This window comes from Corapipo altera, unplaced genomic scaffold (genome assembly GCF_003945725.1).
Source record: "Corapipo altera isolate COAL_440 unplaced genomic scaffold, ASM394572v1 110, whole genome shotgun sequence".
NCBI classification, from domain to species: domain Eukaryota; kingdom Metazoa; phylum Chordata; class Aves; order Passeriformes; family Pipridae; genus Corapipo; species Corapipo altera.
This window is the reverse complement of record NW_020884960.1, coordinates 1,230,346-1,249,073: the sequence shown is the minus strand read 5'-3', so window position 1 is coordinate 1,249,073 and position 18,728 is coordinate 1,230,346. Positions and strand designations below refer to the sequence as shown.

The 18,728-nt window shown below is 44.5% G+C and overlaps 1 protein-coding gene across 7 annotated transcripts in view; it reads right to left on the bottom strand.

Annotated features, from left to right (window-relative positions):
* The window catches only part of PHF20 (PHD finger protein 20), a 65,712-nt gene extending 48,757 nt beyond the window's left edge, over positions 1-16,955 (bottom strand). For 2 of the 7 annotated variants that reach the window (XM_027663964.1, XM_027663966.1), the window contains exons 1-4: positions 16,879-16,952; positions 15,518-15,565; positions 10,477-10,528; positions 4,200-4,314 (exon numbers count right to left, since the gene is read on the bottom strand). In XM_027663964.1, coding sequence (XP_027519765.1) covers positions 4,200-4,282 — 83 coding nt within the window. In that variant the 5' untranslated portion in view covers positions 4,283-4,314; positions 10,477-10,528; positions 15,518-15,565; positions 16,879-16,952. Of the gene's footprint in view, positions 1-4,199; positions 4,315-10,476; positions 10,529-15,517; positions 15,566-16,878 lie in introns of all 7 variants that reach the window. The other 5 variants (XM_027663965.1, XM_027663963.1, XM_027663961.1 and 2 more) reach the window with 5 other exon arrangements.
* Between the last annotated feature and the right edge of the window lie 1,773 nt (positions 16,956-18,728).

Here is an 18,728-nt window from a genome sequence, read left to right as displayed (position 1 = left end):
GGTGCAAGACTGTTCCCCACTTCATGTGGGGTAAAAAGGAGAACCTTCTCCTCCAGAACCATCATCCCAGAACCACACACCAGTGCCATCTGCACTTATCCCACCTCACCTTCTAAAGACTCCTTGATGGGAGTCCAGACCATCAAGAAAAACATACCTGGCAGTGAGACCAAATTTCAGCTTGGCTGAGTTAGTGTGGTTGAACTAGAGCTCCCAGGAGAACATGCTGCAAAGCCTCAACAAATCTTCTCTTTCTGAAGCAATGAACATCAGCTAATGTCTGTTCAGTGCTCTCGATTGGAATAGTAACCTGCTAGAACCTGTGCTAAATCTGTCCATGAACTCTGACAGTCCCCTCCCCAATACCACCTTCCTTTCAGATGACAGCACTGGCAGCTTCAAAACAAAGCAGAAAGGTTCACAAATTCCCAACAGCCCTGAGCACCACACACTGACAGTGCAAGCTTCCTTCCTCCCACACCTGCACCCCTTCACAGCACTGAGCAAGCACACCGTGTCAGGAGGGACAAGTGTTCCCTCATCTCTACAGAAGAGTAACAGAGCACATCCATACACATCCTCCAAAAGGCCTGTGAACATGTCAAGGGGTAGAGGTAACTTAAACTCAGGCTTGTTTATCAAAAACAACATACTCTGGGAGGACACACAGAGTGAAAGGCCAATAGCTGAAGCCTGGCTAAGGCCTAAAAGAGAGTACAAGCCATGTGTCCAGGGCGGCCCAACACATCCTCCCCCAAACCACAAAGGAAGCATTCAGCTGACTCAATGGGTATTCAAGGCAGCTAACTGATCCTGGGTAAGAAATCCCCAACTGGTACTGATTTGAATATTTATCTAAAACACTGTGAAAAACAAGTTGAAATCAGAGATGACTTCTTGCAATTTACTGGGAGGGCAAAACAAGCAGTTTTCCAGTTCAATTTGAAAGGATTGGGGAGCTCTACCTTTCAAGGCTTTAGGAACTGGCTAAACAGTAAGGGAAAACCTTTTAAGATGCCCAAATTGCTGGCATTAGTTTTGTAAGAACCCAAGTGACAATCAAAAACTCAAAGAGCGTAACTCTCAATAGATCACAGTCAGCAATGACTGGCCACTTCAGACCATGGCTGTCAAAGCACAGCAAACAGTGTGAAAATGCGTTTATGGCAGACGCAAATGTAAAACTACCCTCCTCTGGGAAGAGGTAAACATCTGGAAATTCCCTGGACTAGTTTATCTCCATTCTTCTTTCCTATATACCAAAACAGAATTGTTATTAACTCCCACTCCCTTGGAGCCGGGAAGGGACAAGTTTAGTGCAGTCAAGGCAACGCAGAGAGGAAAGGAAGAACCAGTACTGCAAAGGACAACAGCCATGGGGGTTCATCATTTCAAGTACTGAGCGCAACTCCTGACAGCATGAACAATTAAACTCGTGGGACTGACAATCTAAATCTTAACAGGGTACACCACACTCTCACAATACTAATCTGGTTTCAACACTCAAGAGCCCTAAACAGAATCAAAAGTCTCTTCATATCCATTTCACTCAGACAACAGACAGAAAAACTTGTGAGGTGTCATTAGGATAAGGTAACATTGGTATTATTTGCCTGCTACAGGTAACCAGTGCAGTTGTCTTCTTAGTAAGAGAGGATGCAGCCAGCAAGCACTGAAGAGTTTAAATGATCCTATGTAAAAGGTTTCAGGAAATCAATTCAGCCAGGACAGCGTGTCCATGTCCATCACTACAGTAACCCCCTTTGGGATCTGTCCATGCAGGACTGTCCTACTGGAGCAGTCTCACTCCTCCACCCTCTTAACTCCAGCACTGTGTACTAGGAGACCTTCCAGCATGCACAGGGGCACCTCCATATGGCCAGAGCTCTCCTCCTTTAGCACCTTGAGGTCAACAGACACTGTCACGAGTCTTTCATGACAACTCTGATGCATCAACCCAAGCCCTAAAAACTAAGCTAAGCATCAGAAGTACTCACTGTACTCCCTGGAGTTTGAGTATAGGAGGTGACAGGCAACTGCACCAGGGAGTGAAGTGCACTTCCAATATGCTGCAATTCCAAATACAGCACAGCAACCTCCAATATGAGCTCTACAGCTGCAACACTCACTTTGCACTCTGGCAAGGAGCAGACCCCACACTGACTACTCTGCTGGCACACACACAGTCTGCTCTTCTTCAGTAGGGCTGACATCACATCCAAACACCCTCGAAGTACTGAACTAGCAATTCAGGGCACAAGTCACTGCCATGAAAAGGGAGGTGCATTGGGCTCTGAAATTAAGTACTTCCCAAAGCACCACTGCCATTTGAGCAGCAGTAGTGGCCCATGAACTGACAGCTGTGTTTGGTACTGAGCACAGAAATCAAAGCCCTCTGACCAAACAGGAGAATTAAACCTCCAAAGGTCTAGCACTGGGAAAAGTAAGTGTCAGCAAACAAAGTTCTGTAACCACACCATGGGGTGGCTGTGGTCACACAGGGGCAGGTGAACACGGCAGGGGAAAGAGCAGTCTGCTGTCCTCTACAAATCCACACCAAGGAGTTGTGTCAGCCTGACACCACTGATATTTTTGCTCAGAGAAAATAAGCCCCCAGCTCTCACAAATTACGGTTCAGAAACCCTGGAAACAGAAATACACACAACCCAGGTTTCAAAGCTTAGCAAGCAAATGAAAGTTTTCACAACTGGAGAGTTCATAACTAAGCTGTAACATCAGAGCTGCAAAGCACTCCGTGTAAGACAAGCCATTTAAAATCAAGTGTTTCCAAAACCCAAAGAACATGGTTTGGTTTTGGACATTCAGCATATCCAAAATTCAAATTTAGGCCAAGGATTATGTGGAAAGCAGGTTGTTGAATTCCCCCCAAAGTTTTCCCATGCAAGAGCCGTGTACACCCATACTCAGACAGTGGCTGTGCAAACATGTCAGAAGGATAACAGTCATGGACACGAGTTATTAGCCTTCCTCAAACACCAGCTATACCAAACTGCATCTTTAATCAGCCTACAGCAGAGACAGGCTAAGAGATCTCATTTGTGTAGGCCTGACTGCTTGTTTTTTACTGAATAAACAAAATTCAAGAATACCAAAGATGCAGGCAGATTCAGAGCAGTGCTTACCTATGCAACTCTGGGTTACACAGGTAAGCCAAATTAACATGTAAATATGATTTAGTGTTCATACTCATGTTCTTTATGGAAAGAGCTACGTTTACTCATTTTCACAACGCCAATCCCCCTGTACCCGTAAAATAGAGAAATACTCTGCATGCAACCAGAATATTTTGGAACAAATCCCCTATGTCTAAGGCAGTGCTCCATCCTTCTGAGATGTCCACATGGTTTTCAACACTGGCTTTGCACACTTAGCCTATTGGCAGGTCCCAGAGCCATAAGTACAGTCATGTCTCACACAGACTCCTCAATAAAGGTCAACTATAACTGATTTCTGGGAAGAGAAGTTATCTACAGGAGCTAAAGCCAAATTATTTCTTGTAGGAGGTCTTTTGACTCTAACAATTTTCATTGCATGCCTCATTCACTGAGAATTACTAAATGCCAAGTTTTGAGCTGACTACCAGAAATGGACAAAGTTCAAAGTTAGCCCAAGTAGCTTTTAGGCCCTTTTCTGTCTTCCTACTGCAGTGGTTAGTCAAGGAAAGTGTTTTTTGTCACAGATGGGGGTTGCAACACAGGCTCCAGAGCAGACTTTGTTAGAGTAGAATATGTTTCCCCACCACCCACCCTCACAGGAGCACAGGTCCCTACATTCAATCAGACTTTAAAGCCTATGAATTCACAACAGCACTGGGAAAGGAAGCAGTGAGGAACTGCCTTGGGTATTTTTTACTGCAAAGAATTTATTCTTCCATAACATCTGCTCTGCAGTCTGTGTACAGCACAGAACTTGAAGGGTGAATTCAGGAGAAGAAGAGTGTGAAGTCCAACTAGATTTTGGAGCAGCCCTATTCCCAGACACAGCACCAGACACTTCTCAAGGGCCAGCACAACACATCAACATCTATCTCCCATTTCAACCACTGGTATACAAACTTTTATGAATTAACTACTTTCCTACAAACCAATGACTAGGACTCTAAATATTGTACCAATACAAAATGTTTAAGATATTAAAGGCTTAAAGTTAATATAATATGAATGGTTTTAAAAAAATACCAGTTTTTTAATCTGTCACGGGCTTCCAACTGGGCTCCCACCTCAAAGTTGATCCCTCTTCTATTCGGAGGATGTTTTGTCATTTTGTAATATCAACACTGCTGATTTTATTCCCCTGAAAAATGCAATTAAATATCAATCACTAATCAAGACATATACAAAATAAGCTTATGCACTATAATTCCCAGAAGCTAGATGTTAAGGGACTGCTGTAATTTTGGTTTGCAGAAAGTAATGGGGGCAATTATGTCTTAAACAAGGCTTCCCAAGTGACAGTGTGCAGAATCATTCCAAAAATGTGTTCAAAATGGCAGCTACTGGACCATGAAAGAGTGAAGCTCAACCTCTGTCCATCAGTCCAAGTTTCAGGTCAATTAAGAACCATGCAACCCAATGTTTATTCATAACTGAGATAGAAGTTTCGTAATATTCTCTCCCCCCTCCCGGTTTTGATGAAAACAAGGAATCCAGTAAACAGGAAGTGGGCAAAAACAAACACAATGACAATCTTTCAACAGCTACCACAACAGTGAAACACTCCAGAACACTAGGTCACTTCATCACTACAAGTGCAATAGAGTTCAAAGACATCAGAAATACGTCGTTTCTTTAACCAATTTTAGAAGACTGTCTATACTGTTTGCATATTTGCATTGCTTTCATCCGACTCCTCCACCATTTTAACCGGAAAATATAAATAGTCTTCATTAAGATTTGTTTCCAACAGTTAATACAGAAGTTTAAGAAATCTTGCCAAAGTAATTTCTTTCAAAGTACATTTAGTGGAAAGCCTGCTCAGGTGTTATTTTTCCTGAATTTTTGTCAGTCATTCCCCACAATTAGAAGATACAAATCATCATCCATTCCTGCAGTCTTCAAGCTCACAAGATTCAAAAAATCACAAGTAAGTTTTATTCAGTAGCATCATCCCTACAGTAAGGCTGTATCTTCAAGATTCCATTAAAGATGGACAAAACGGATGCAAGTTAAAATAAGAAACCATCCGGTCTTACACTACAAGAACGAGGAACATGCACACAAATAAGCAGCAGCACTCTGGCTCACACAGGGCATAAACAGCAATGGCATCAACTGAGCTGCATCTATGAAAGGATTGACATTGTGAAGAACTACTCTAAGTTCAAGTGTGGTTCAGAAACCAAAGATATTTAGGAAAGTCATAAAGCTGCTATGGTAGGGAAAAGCTACTCCTTCACCACACTTTGTAAGCCAGGCCATTTGCCAAGGCCTGGCCACAGAGGCAGCCCAACCACCTCCATACAACCACCACACTGCAAAGAAACCTCTCCACCAAAAGCTCCTCTGCTGCCTTCCTCTAAAGCACTGCTTTTAGACTGATCCTCACCTCTGTTAAAGCAGCCTGCCAGGGGATGGGAAAAAAATGCTACTGCCTGTAAGCTTAATTCACACCAAAAGATAAAACATTCTAGCCACCTAGGAACTGAAAGTTACTTTTCTGGAGCATCTGATAACAGACTAAGTTCACACAGCATGGATCTGAATCAGCCCAGTCTTCTAAAGGTTGGAGCGGGAGTCCGTAACTTTTATTTGGGAAAGGTAATCAGGAAAAAGTTAGGATGGCTGGGATTTTACAGTTTATTTTGCATTAGAATGTAATAATTAAAACAAAAAGGAAATCTAAGCAGCATGTGCAAAGTTACATTTTATTTTTAAGTGTTTTATCCACCCACAACTCAAACATCCACTATTTTTTCTGCAGATTTACATCATAAAAATACCCCTTTCTTAGGCTAGCGATGGAACTTCATGCCTCCAAATGTGGAGCAGACACATTTTGCTTAACACTTGTGGAAGAAATGACATCTGCAAGATGATTCTTTCCCATATTTTTTTTTTAACTAAGGAGGGACATGGCAAGCCAACGTACTCCCAGAAGCAATGGCAGTGGTCTCCTTCGGTAAGAGCTGCCACCTGGACACAGGGGACTCAGCTCAGCTCACCCACATGGAGCTGGAGAGGAGCACACACCTCTCCTGACTTTGGAAACAGGATCTTACACAGTAGGGCCTATATAAATACATCAAGTTTGGTGAGGAAGGTCTTACTATAGTTTCGGTCAAATATTTAAAAAAATACAAGTATCACAATTAAAAGAAAATCTGATAAAACAGCCAATGCCATTTAATCATATTTACAGAAGCTACAGATTCCATGAAAAAAATCTGAACACAGCTAGAGTCAGCTAACATTGACCAGCATTAGTCACAGCACACACACACTGCACTTCACCAGCCTGGATAAGCTTGTTACATGGCAGCTGACCACAAAGCTGAAAGAGAGGAAAAACCTCTACGGGCAAAAATCTCACATCACTACCCCCTCCTCCAAAGTCTTCTTTCCTCTCCCCTCCCAAGTTAGGAAACTTGGGCTGCTTTGGGTTCTCTCTCACATCCTAGCACTGGTGTGCACTATGACCCAGCAGTCCTCGTGACGAGCGTGCCATGAAAGCAGGCTGGCTTTTCCACTGGCAGCCCATGGCAGGAACAGCTTCCTCAACCAGACATGCTTGGTAGAACATCACATGAGAGAAATTACTCATTGGAGGATGTGAACCATTTCACCCTGAAACACATGGCCTTAGGGCAAGACTGAAACCAGGAGATCCGACCTTCCCTGGGAGCCATCTCATGGCTCTGCACAAACCAGAGCAAGAGGCAACGCCAACCGCCAACCGGCACTTCAGCAGCGTGACCCCGACCACGTGCAGAACCTCACTGCCCAGGGAGCCAGCACTGAACACAGGGACTTGCCTCTACTTGGAGATGTTATGTTTCAGCCTCTGTCCTCTCCTGCAAAGCCTACTTAAAAACCTGAAACCATGTTAAAAGAGGTTAACCAACAACCCCACACAGCCATAGCTACAACTTGGAAATAAGAACACTTCACCAAAACATCTCTTCTAAAATTTTCTTCATCAGAAAATCAATTTGTACTGACTTGGTACCTAAAATGGGACACAAGCAGGCTCTCCACTCTGGTAACTCTGAGAATACATTTTTCTTGTGTGCTCAAGACCATGATTAAAACAAGGGGTAGTCACTCAGCCTACCCTGAGAACTGTATGGATTTTCTCCAAAACTTATTTCACTATAAAGATTAGATCTGTTTCAGGAAAAAACACTTGAGGGTTTAGACAAGTCACTACATCCAACACAAATGTTTCTAAATCTACAAGGGTAAGTCTTTTCTTCCCCATCAAAAAGTCACCGTGAGGGAATTTAACTTTTGAAGGCTAGTCAAGTATTCAGATACTTCGAGGTACCAGTCAGACAGCATGTTTATGTCAGGGCAATGCAGAAGAGAACACGCTTACATTAATATTGATCCCTTCAGGGGTCACAATTTTTGACTTCTAAAACAAGCTTTCTGCTCTGCTAACAGTGCAGGCCCCGCACACCTGTAGCTGTTCTTACTCTCTCCAGCTTTAGGCTGTCAGTGCCAAGCCCCAAACCTGACAAATCACCAAATTCCAATAAAAGAGGGTTCCTCTGGAAACTGAAGAAATGTTTCATATTATCATATAGAGCAAACCCAGGAAGTTATGGCAAACTCTCACTAATAACAGCCTCTACTGTTTTCTCTCTGGAAACTGCAGAATCACTGCAGCCTCTTCCAAACCACACCTACCTTGGCAAAGACTGTTTTCCAAATGCCTGCTGAGTGATTAAAACATTCCTTACGTAGCATCACACCAAAAGCTCTGCCTTGAAATCAGTCCCACTTTAAAATTTTGTATGGTCTCAATCCAATGCTTCATAAGCAGCTCAGAAGAAATGCAGTTCCCTCCCCCAGTTCAGCCTCTTATCTCCTTCATTCTTTTTGTCCATCCACACCAAACCCAGGGATTTCCCTCCCTCTGTCATAAGGATACAATAGAGAGAAAAAAAGAGGAACTCCATGAAAAAACAAATATAGTTCTCAAACTTGATAAAGGAGAACAGTAAACTTCAACAGTTTGCATAAATATAGAACTACTTTGCATTGAAAATTTCAGTTTTATTCTGGATGGTAAGCTCCAGTTCCTATGAGGCACTCAGCACCTCAGTGGTGATTCAGCAGGACTACCTGGTAGGACAGTAATAAAAAGCAGTAGCAAAACCAGGGAGTAAAAGCAACTAGCCAGAGATTGTCCTGTGTTCCCTGGAGATGCAGCACACGTGGAACCGCCCTGGGTACTGCAGGCAGCACTGCCCTTCCTATACAAGCAACACAAGCTTATTTTGACTCCTTCTAGGACAAAACACATTTGCAGTTGATTCCCACAAAGCCTAAGCTCACTCTGCCATCCTCCCCAGTGTTCCAAATCTGCTGGCATACCCACATGCCCAGTATGAAACTGCCTAGGACTAAGTCCATTCACGTTTTGAACATCAGGGCTTTTTTTGCTCTGCAATAGTCAGTTTTGACCTTTTACTCATATTATCTGCACACATGACACCAGACTCACACCTCCATCAGTGGTAAAACAAAGCCTTACCCCTACAATACGCCCACCCCCTGGGGGAACGGACTCCAGAGCAGTGCATGGTCCCCACTGCAGTCGGAACACCCTGCAGGTGGATGGCCACAGCCATGCTGTGCTGAACCCACACACCTACAGGAGAAAAGCCATGATGCCAGACTGCAAAACAGGATCTACAGACACCATTATATTATACAATCCTCATGGCATCTTAGGAAGACTATGTGCAAGTCTCACAAACACTTAAACACCACAAACTGTATTGGCACTGACTTGGGAAGCTGATTGCAACAGCCTTTATTGCCTGTGCACAAAACAACCTCTGCTTACCAGGTTTCGACTACTGCAGCACTGCTACCATGAAGTATGCCTCACTGTATTTGACCCTACACACAAACCCAGATATTAAACCTGTTAAAAGCATTACCCCAAGAACAGCTTGGGGTAGGCTATCCATCCAAGGATGTCTACATTCCTGCCCATTCTGTTTGGGTACCATTGCACAGCCAGGTGACTCTGTTTCAGGACATCAGATGATGTCCTTCACACTGTTTCAAACCACAATGCCTCACATCTCTAGTGAAGTTTTTGGCTTTGGGTTGGTTTTTTGTTGGGGTTTGTTTGTTTGTTTGTTTTTTAATGCAACAGGAGAAGAAATAATAAAGATTCAAACTGGGCAGGAAGACCTTCTGACACTGGAACAAATTCCAAGGAATACTGCATCACCTCCCTTTTCCTATTCAAAAGACACATTTCAGACACGACACTGGAGTATATGCAGTTCTTATTTGCAAAATGTAAGATCCTCAACTAGATCTTCACCAGCACTCATTTCTTGCTTTAAAAGCTTCCCAGATTCAATTTACAACTACACAGGCAAACTCTGAGCCACTCACCACTGACACTGGCTCCTGAACTGACACTTAGTATTTCCACAATAAGAATGCTGTACAACACTGAAACATTCCCTGAAAGCGTAAACCAGACTGGATTTCAGACTCCTACTTTTCCTCTAGTTTATACGTGCAGGTTAACAGAACTAACACCAGTAAAAATCTACATTTGCTCTCCTCCTCAGGCAGAAACCAAGACTTTCTCAAAGTGCTCAGTGACAAAACTGAAAAGGTGTTACATGACTGACCCTCCCCAGAGCAAGATCTCACACTCTCCCTAAGATTACAGGACGCAGAGAATGTAATTTTCATGCCCTCAGCAACATTTCATGTAACTGTGCTCAGTTCAAATTGGTTGAGAAAACTGCAACAGACCAAAATGGAAGCAGAAATTATGAATATGAGCAATTTAGCAGAACAGAAAAAAATATTTCCTATAATAAAATCGATTTGAATTACCAAGTGCAATTAAAGAAATAAATACAAATTACTGAAAATAATTCTTTTCAGTCATTTGATCATGTCCTATTTAGCTGTCCTGGTTTCCCCTTTTTTTCCCTGTAACACACTAAAGGTAAAAGACAAACATTCCTAAACACCAAACAAACAAAAACACTTTGAAAAAAGGTTTGAGTCACATGAAATAAAGCAAGTTTTTCCTTAAATAAAGCAACACTAATGGAAACCTACTTTAAAGAGACTCCCATTTTTCCTCCAACTGAAAATGCGCAGTCTTTAAGAATGTAAGAATTTAATGTAGATAAATATTACCCAGAGCAGCTCTGCAAGAATTATGAAAGACCTCAATTTTAAAGCAAAACTTCAAAGGCTTAAAGAAAAGCTACAATTAACAAAACCAAGGATCTGTGCTTATACTCACCTAGAGGAAACTTGTTTATGTGGCCACAAACATTCCAAACACTGATGAACAACTAAAGGGAAGGAAAAATAAGTCATGTGATTTCTGAGACTAAAAGTAGTTCATAGTTAAGAAAAATATTTTCTCTACAGTCAACAATATCCCAATAACAGAATAACACCTCTAAAACATGAATTTGATGTGGAAGTACTTCATTACAGGTCAGGAGGCTGCTGTGATCCAGATTAGAGAGAAACTTAAGAGACCCTTACAGACACACAGATACTCCCTGTGCACACCCATATCAAATTTCTCCATCATCTATTTACCCTTTGTCAAATAAAAGTCACCTGTAACTTTACCATTACTCCTACTCTACTGCACCAGGTACTGCAGTAGTAACTAACTACCCATTAACTAAGCAGTCCTCTCCTGGTAACAAACACAACCTCAGCTGGATTAACTACATTCATCCTGTGGCAGAAGGAGCCGTGTTTTGCTCATACAAGAAACGAACCAAAAGAGTTTCTCCAGAACATCCATAAATCCAATTCCTCTCAATACACACAGGCAGGAGTGGCACAAACAGCCACCTGAATTGTTCCCAGAAGCCCAATTTAGGCTGCAGATTGGGCACTCCAATGCCATTTCTCCTGGTTTCTACCTAACTGAAGCTGTAGAGAACCTGTCATGGTTTAGGAATGGTATTGTCCAAGTTAGTGTTCCCACTGAAACCACTCCAAACCATGTGCCACTCACTCACTCACCCCTCCTGCTCCCCATCCCCTGCAGCGGCTGGACAGAGTCAGAGGCACAAAAGGTAAAGATCACAGGTTGAGGTAAGAACAATTTACTGGAAGCAGCAATGAAATAAGAAAACAAACAGTAACAGAAACAATATTCATAACAAAAGTGTACACGAGAGGTGAGCAATTCACATGTGAATGTTCCCTTCCCAGCCATGCCAACCCAGAAAATAACAGCAGGTGGTACAGATACACCTCCAGGTCCTGGCCATGCCACCTCCTGTCTACTGCAGAAATTAACCCTGTCCTGGCCAGAACCAGGACATTATCCATCCCTTATTCTATACCATCTACATCATGCACAAATCCTACACCTTCTAAATATATATATACACACACACACATGTACAAGTATGGGCAGCATTTCCACAGTCAATGGCAGTCCCTCCAAGATGTCTGCTGAGTTCATTCAGCCCACGATGGTGAGGTCTACACCTCCTAGATGTCTTCCAGGCCAGGAGGGCTGGGGTGCTGTTGGCTGGGTCAGGCTGCAGTAGGAGCTCACAGCTGATGTACCTGGAGCAGTCCATCCTCATTGTCCATGGGAGTTATGGCACACAGTGGTAGTGTCATTCGGCAACCAAGGGGACTTTCCCTTTGAACACCCAGCCCAGCACTGGCCCTCAGGGTGCCAGAAGAAGCTGTGCTTCAGTGCCAATCACTTGGAAAACAGCAAAATCCCCTTCAGGAGCTGCCAGGATCTCTTCTTCAGTTGGGGTGTAGCAGGCCTCAGATCATTTGTAGCTCTGACTCCAGAACGCCGAGGGTCATCCTTGAATGCCCCCAGGTACTTTTTGTCAGACACTCCAGGAAAGACCATCCTTCCCAGCTGCAGTGTAGAGCACATTTTTCATATCTTGCCCTGTCCTGACTGACCCAAGGGCTACTGCATGAGCAACCTCCTGTTTAATTTGTTCAAAAGCTTGCTGTTGTTCAGGACCCCATCTAAAATCCTTCTTCTTCTAGGTCACTAGATAGAGACGGCTGACAATCTGACTGTAATCTGGAATACGCATCCTCCAAAAACCCACAGAGCCCAGGAAAGCCTGTGTTTCCTCCTTGCTGGTTGGTAGGGACACAACTGCTATTTTGATGACCACGTCCACTGTCATCCGACAAAGACCATCTTGCCATTTTACTCCTAAAAACTGAATTTCCTGGGCAGGTTCCTTGACTTTATAGTAAAACTGGCCTTCAGAAGGATTTGGATTATCTTCTCCCCTTTCTCCAAAAACTGCCTCTGCCATGTTGCCCCACATGATGATGTCATCAATGTACTGTAAGTTTCTGGAGCCTCACCCTTTTCCAGTGCAGTCTGGATCAGTCCATGGCAAATGGTGGGGCTGTGTTTCCAGCCCTGGGGCAGTTGGTTCCAGGTGTACTGCACACCCCTCCGAGTAAAAGCAAACTGTGGCCTGCACTCTGCTGCCAAGGGAATGGAGAAGAACCCATTAGCAATGCTGATAGTGGCACCACTGGACTGCCTCGGACTCCAGCTCGTACTGAAGCTCCAGCATGTCCGCACAGCGGTGCTCAGTGGTGGTGTGACTTCATTCAGGCCATGACAGTCCACTGTCAGTCTCCACTGGACTTACACACTGGCCATACAGGACTGTTAAAGGGGGAGAAAGTCTTCCTGACCACTCCCTCGGTCTCCAGTTCACAGATCACGTCCTGGCTGGGGGTCACAGAGTCCCAGTTCATGCGGTGCTGCCGACGTTGCACTGCTGTGGTAGCAATTGGTAACTGTTGTTCTTCAACCCTCAGCAGTCCCACAGCAGAGGGGTCCTCTCAAAGACCAGGTAAGGTATACAACTGCCTAATTTCCTCTGTCTCCACAGCAGCTATCCCAAAAGCCCAGAAATGCCCTTCTGGGGACAGATGGGGCCTCGGGGGCAGTCACAAGGGGGTGTTTTTACAACACATTCCCTGTCAAACTCACTTCAACTTCCAGTACAGTCAGCTGTTGGGATCCCCCTGTGAGCCTAGAAATAAGAGATGGATTCTGCCCCTACGTATCTTGATAGCATCGGGGCACACTGTGCACCAGTGTCAACTAAAGCCTTATGCTCCTGTGGGTCTGATGTGCCAGGCCATGGCATCCACACAGTCCAGTAGATCCAGCTGTCCACCTGGCTGGAGGCAGGGCACCTCTAATTCTGGTCATAGCACTCATTGCTCACTTGTTGTAAATAGGAACTGCAGGTCCCTTCAGGAGGATGGGAAGTAACATCAGCCCTCCTGTTCTGCCAGGAAACTAGAGCAGCATTTACCCTTGAAGAATTTCCTGTGGTGGCTGTTCTCCCTCTCAACTCACACAACACCTGTGCTGCTGGGGCAGAGGTGGGTTTTCCATCCCACTTCATCATATCCTCTCCATGGTCATGCATGGTCAGGCAAACCCACAGGTTACCTCACAGCGTGTCCCCTCTCTCGAGCTGGGTGGCACTTATCCCAACAGCAGAGACTCTGGTCCGCACCAGCAGGGCATGGGACATTTCCTCTCTGGTTTGTTCAAGCCTTTCAAGTCTGTCCACAGTGTTGGACAGTCTTTCCACAGCAGAGGTGCAGGTCAGTAGGGAGGAAAAAAGATGATCTTCCTGTTGCCAGCGTCAGGTTGTCCCCTGAAGCCCTGTTTGTCCTCCTCCTTTCATTAACATCAATGCCAATGAGTTGGTGTACAACAACAGCACGCTCTGTACAAACTTCTGCCACGTGGATTGTGTGCACTCGACCTCCTCTGGATGGCCAGGGGACTGCTTTTTATTTGAATCTCTATGGATTACCTGCAACACAGCTAATTCTCTCAGGCACTGGACACCTTTTTCCCTAGCATTTCGCCACCTAGCAGGTTGCATAAACTTTGCACCTCTCTGCAACTGCCACAGCATTTTTCTTCCATATATTTTATCACTTTATCAGGGTTCTGTAGTTGTTCAGAGGTGAACTTCCAAACCATCAGAAGAGAGAAGTCCTCCAAATACTGGCCTGTGCCCTCCCACAATCCATGCCACTCATGACTATCCACCCTCAGGGCAAATCTCTGCAAGACCTCCCTAGAAATATCTTTCTTAATTCTAACCGTGGTATGGACCACACTGAGGAAACCTGACAGACTTAGCGACAAGAACATGCTTTCCTTAACATCCAAAGGGAATTCAAAATTCACAAAAGGTGTTGTAACATGCCTGAAGCAGAAAAAGGGGTTGAAAAGCTGGGGAAAATCATCCTTCCCTCCTGCCCCCACAGACTGGATGTGATTATTAACAGACTCCCAAAGGTAGCACCCAAGGTAACAATATTCATAACAGAAGTGTACAGGAGAGGTGAGCAAGGGATTCAGGGGTGATTCACCACTACAGCCAGAGCCCAACAACAGAGACCAGCCGGGCCCAGCCCCTGCCTCCTCCTGGCTACTGCAAAAATTAACCCTGTCCTCGCCAGAACCAGGACAAACCACTTCAGGATGCTGAATGCACTGAGTCTAACCATCCCCAAAAAAGACCTTATTGCCCTGCCTAATGGGTACCTGTGGGCTCAAAGTGCCTTTGACAAATAAAAATTAAATGTGGAAAAGGAAAAAAAGTGGACTGCTTCTCATTGCCATTCTACACTCCCTCAGAAGCAAAACCAACAACAATCCCACAAAACTCCTTGGACAAACTGACTTACAGTGGGACTATATTTAAATACTTGGTCTAGGGTGGTGCTGCAGCAGCCTAAGGTTGAACCTACGGAACCCCAGACCAAGTGCTGTCAGGGCAGCCTTGCATGACAAAGCAGGACAAGAACCACATGTGTGCTCAATGTCACTATTTTACCAAGACAGCAGGTATCTTCTTAAAGGAAGACAGCTTTAAGAAATGAGCAGAGTCCAAGAATACAACTTCCATTTGCTTACATCCAGTCTGCTTGACTACAACGCCAAAGTACTGAAGCATCACCACCTATATCCCTTCTGAAAACAATACCTCCGTATTGTACAGAAACCCACACTTCAGACAGAAATTTAACACTTCAGACTATGTGTGGTCAGTAAGCTGACCAATTAGTTCTTCAGCTTTGATGTCCTGCCCCTGGCTCTGAGGTTGCTCTGGGTGTTCCAGCAGCACAGTACACACTTACAGCAGGATGCTAAACCTAAGATTTTTCTTATCAGCAAGCATCAACATGAATTCTAACTATCAGATGAAAATGTTATGACTGAAAATGGAGGGAGCAAGTCAGAAAGCACAAAAATTATCTGGTTACAATACCTGCAGCAGCAACTGGGCTTGGACTTATGACTCCTGGAAGAAGTCTACCTGCAAAAACATCCATAAAAAAAAGCCTGAGAAACACTTTTTCAGAGATAATTTATACCACCTGCAATATTGGTCACTGAAAGGCACTGTGTCCACCCAGTCAATATACAGTGTTCTGACACCTAGACATGGCATTCTCAGTTTTATTCCACTGCTTCCTGCCTGGACAGGACTAAATCTACCCTACTTGTCGATACAGGATATTTTCATGATAGTCAAATAAAAGGAAATGTTCCAAGTTACACTGCCACGAGCTTTGATGAAAAACTGCCTTTATTGAAGATAACTCATTAAGCAGACACATCATCTGTGCATGTGCCACAGTGCAAAAAGGATGTGACTCCCCATTTTATTATAAAAAGGAAAGAAAGGGGTGCACTTCATGGCTGCTTTTAGACTTATCTCCCAGCTCTGAGATGAAAGTACAGCAGGAAAAACTAACAAACAAAAAAATCAGTGCACTTTTTTGTAAGACTGATAACAGTAATATAGAGAAGACAGCTGCAGCACAGGCACTGGACTGATACAAATACAGGGGATCGTGGAATAAAAAAGCCATTAGCAAACTACAGGACAGGGAGGAAGCGATGCAGCCCTGGTGTACTCACAGCCTCTGCTATGCCAACACATGCTTTTAAGCCTAACTAAAATCCTAACTCAGACCCGACCAATAGCACTGTCTTTGCACCACTGACACACAGGTCTAGCCTAAGGATGCTCAGCTCCACATCTAGAGCACTACAGATGTTCCAGAGAGTTTCCTGACTCAAGGACTCTGTGCAATAAGAGGATATTCTCCATTTCCTTGGGAATCAGGAAAGCTCTTTGTGTTAAATTCATAGCAAAAAACACCCCCCACCACCCGACACTAAGCACTAGTGCTTCCTCTCTTTCCATTCAGACAGGCTACCAAGCTAAGGCAGAACAGATGGAGAGTTTTCCTTTTTAAGCAATTTTAATGATTCCATTTCAGATAGGTTTATAAAAAAATGAGGCAGACTGCAGCTGGCTACACTTAAACAAGGCTGGCTGGAAGTTCTTAAGCCCTGTAAAACACAAAGGCATGTCAACAAACTAACATGCCTCATAAAGGAGTGTTTATATTCCAGTAAGCATTATTACCTGCAGTCAGTCAGCATGGGCACAGTATACACTCACATGGTCACACATCATCACTTAGCCTGGTGCTTGCAGTCACAAAAAAACTGAAAAGCCACTGGTTCCAAAAAGGTTTTCAGAAATATACAGCCCATGTAGCTACCGGCATTTTGACAGCAAAGACAAACCAAAAGTTCTAAGTCACCATTTCTTACCTGCAAAAAAGTATTTTCTTGCAGAGGAAGCACAAGGAGTCAAAGCAAACCTGTAGGCAAGCAAGGAACAGAAGTATGAAGGGATATACTTGCTCAGCAGTTCAATGAACTCTCATAAGCACTTCACAAGACTTCTTCATATGATGCACCAGTAGGTCCAGACAACCATCAAGACTGCAGTATAAATACTGACAACAACCACAGGTAGGGCTGAGCAACAAATCCTCCCCCTGCCCTGTGTACGTTCTTTAGCTCAGTTCACAAGGCAATTGCCCACATGTGTGCAGGACAGTGCCACACAGGCAGGACAGAGGGGACAAATGCTGGGACAGCCAGTGTCAGCTCCTGCCAAAGTCTGACAAATTACAGCTACACACAATACCTGGCTTCTATGGGTGCAGTTATAAATAAAACGTGCAGTTACAGAGAATTGATCACCAGCTACAATTAAATTGGGGATGGCACTCTCCTTTCCTGGCCAAGGGGGAGAATTTAGGTCAGTATCTTGCCTAGGTCATCCAGGAACTACAACAGCAAAAGAAAGTGCTACAGAGAACTTAGCCAATTAAAGGTAAGAATTAATTACATGCTTCTTACATTTCAGTCAAGGCAGCACTGTTATGAGCAATTACCACTCTAGCCACATTACCAACTTGACCTTAATTAATTCCTCTGGATTACAGGCAAAGAGATTTTACTCTCAGCCCACTCAAGTAAGATTTTATTTCCATAGAGGAGACATCCACAGATTTATCTGCAAGAATGTAAACTGAACTCTTCCACAGGCTGACTCAGGTCAAACGAAGTGCATTCACCAAAGCCACCTTCCATCAAGAAACTACTAAAAGTCACACAAAAATTAAAGAGAGAACTATATTATGACTGATCTTTGCTGAAGTCTTCTCATTCGGCTTTTTTTTTTGGAAACTGGTCCCGTGAAAGGATCTTTACTCATTACAGAAAATTAAATGAACCCAGGTTCAAAAGCATCTCTGCTACAGAAATGCTCAATTACAAGCTGCTGTACATATACTGACAAAAGGTTAATTCAAGTCATTGTCATTGTTTTTAACACTTGGTTTAATTCTCCTACTGCATACAATACCAAATTCTGTACTCAGAAAGATGGTATTTCTTTTATCCAACTTGGGCTTATCAACATTCAGATATCCCTCTTATTTTCAAGCATTAAGGCTACAAACAATAGCATGGGATCACAGAAACATCTCTGGTACCCAAAAGATTTTCAATAAGTAAAGGAGATACAACTGTTTGCTAAAATTGTACTGACACCCTGTTTCGATTAACCAAGCCCTGGTATGGCTACAGACTGAGCATCCACACCAAGTCCACTGACACAAAACCCCACTTCGGTGGCAGTAAGCCGTATCTAAAGCCAGGCCTGCCAGGAAGAACACCACGGTGCCTCCCAACTGTACACCATGAGGCGTCAGCGCAGGGATCCACAACCATTTCTGTTTCTTTAAAACATTTTAAAGCGACAAAACGCAGCGGGATGGAGAAGTGCTCCTGACTTCGCGGGACACAGAAGGGCGCGAAGCCTCCAGCCGGCGGTACCGCCCACGGAAGCCTCCCCCGGCCGTGGCGAACCCCTGGCGGGGCCGGTACCTGCTCCACGCGGGTTCCCGTCCCCCGGGGCCGGGAGAGGCGCCCCCGGGATCGGCCCCGCCGGGGCCCCGCGCCCCTCCCGCTCCCGCCGCTCGGGGCCCCTCCGATCCCGCCTCGGGCCCCGACACAGCCCCCACCGGCCGGCCCCGGCCCCGCCGCAAGGTCACTCGGCCGCCCCCGCCGCCCGGGCCCGCGCTCGGCCCGCACGGACTCACCTGCCC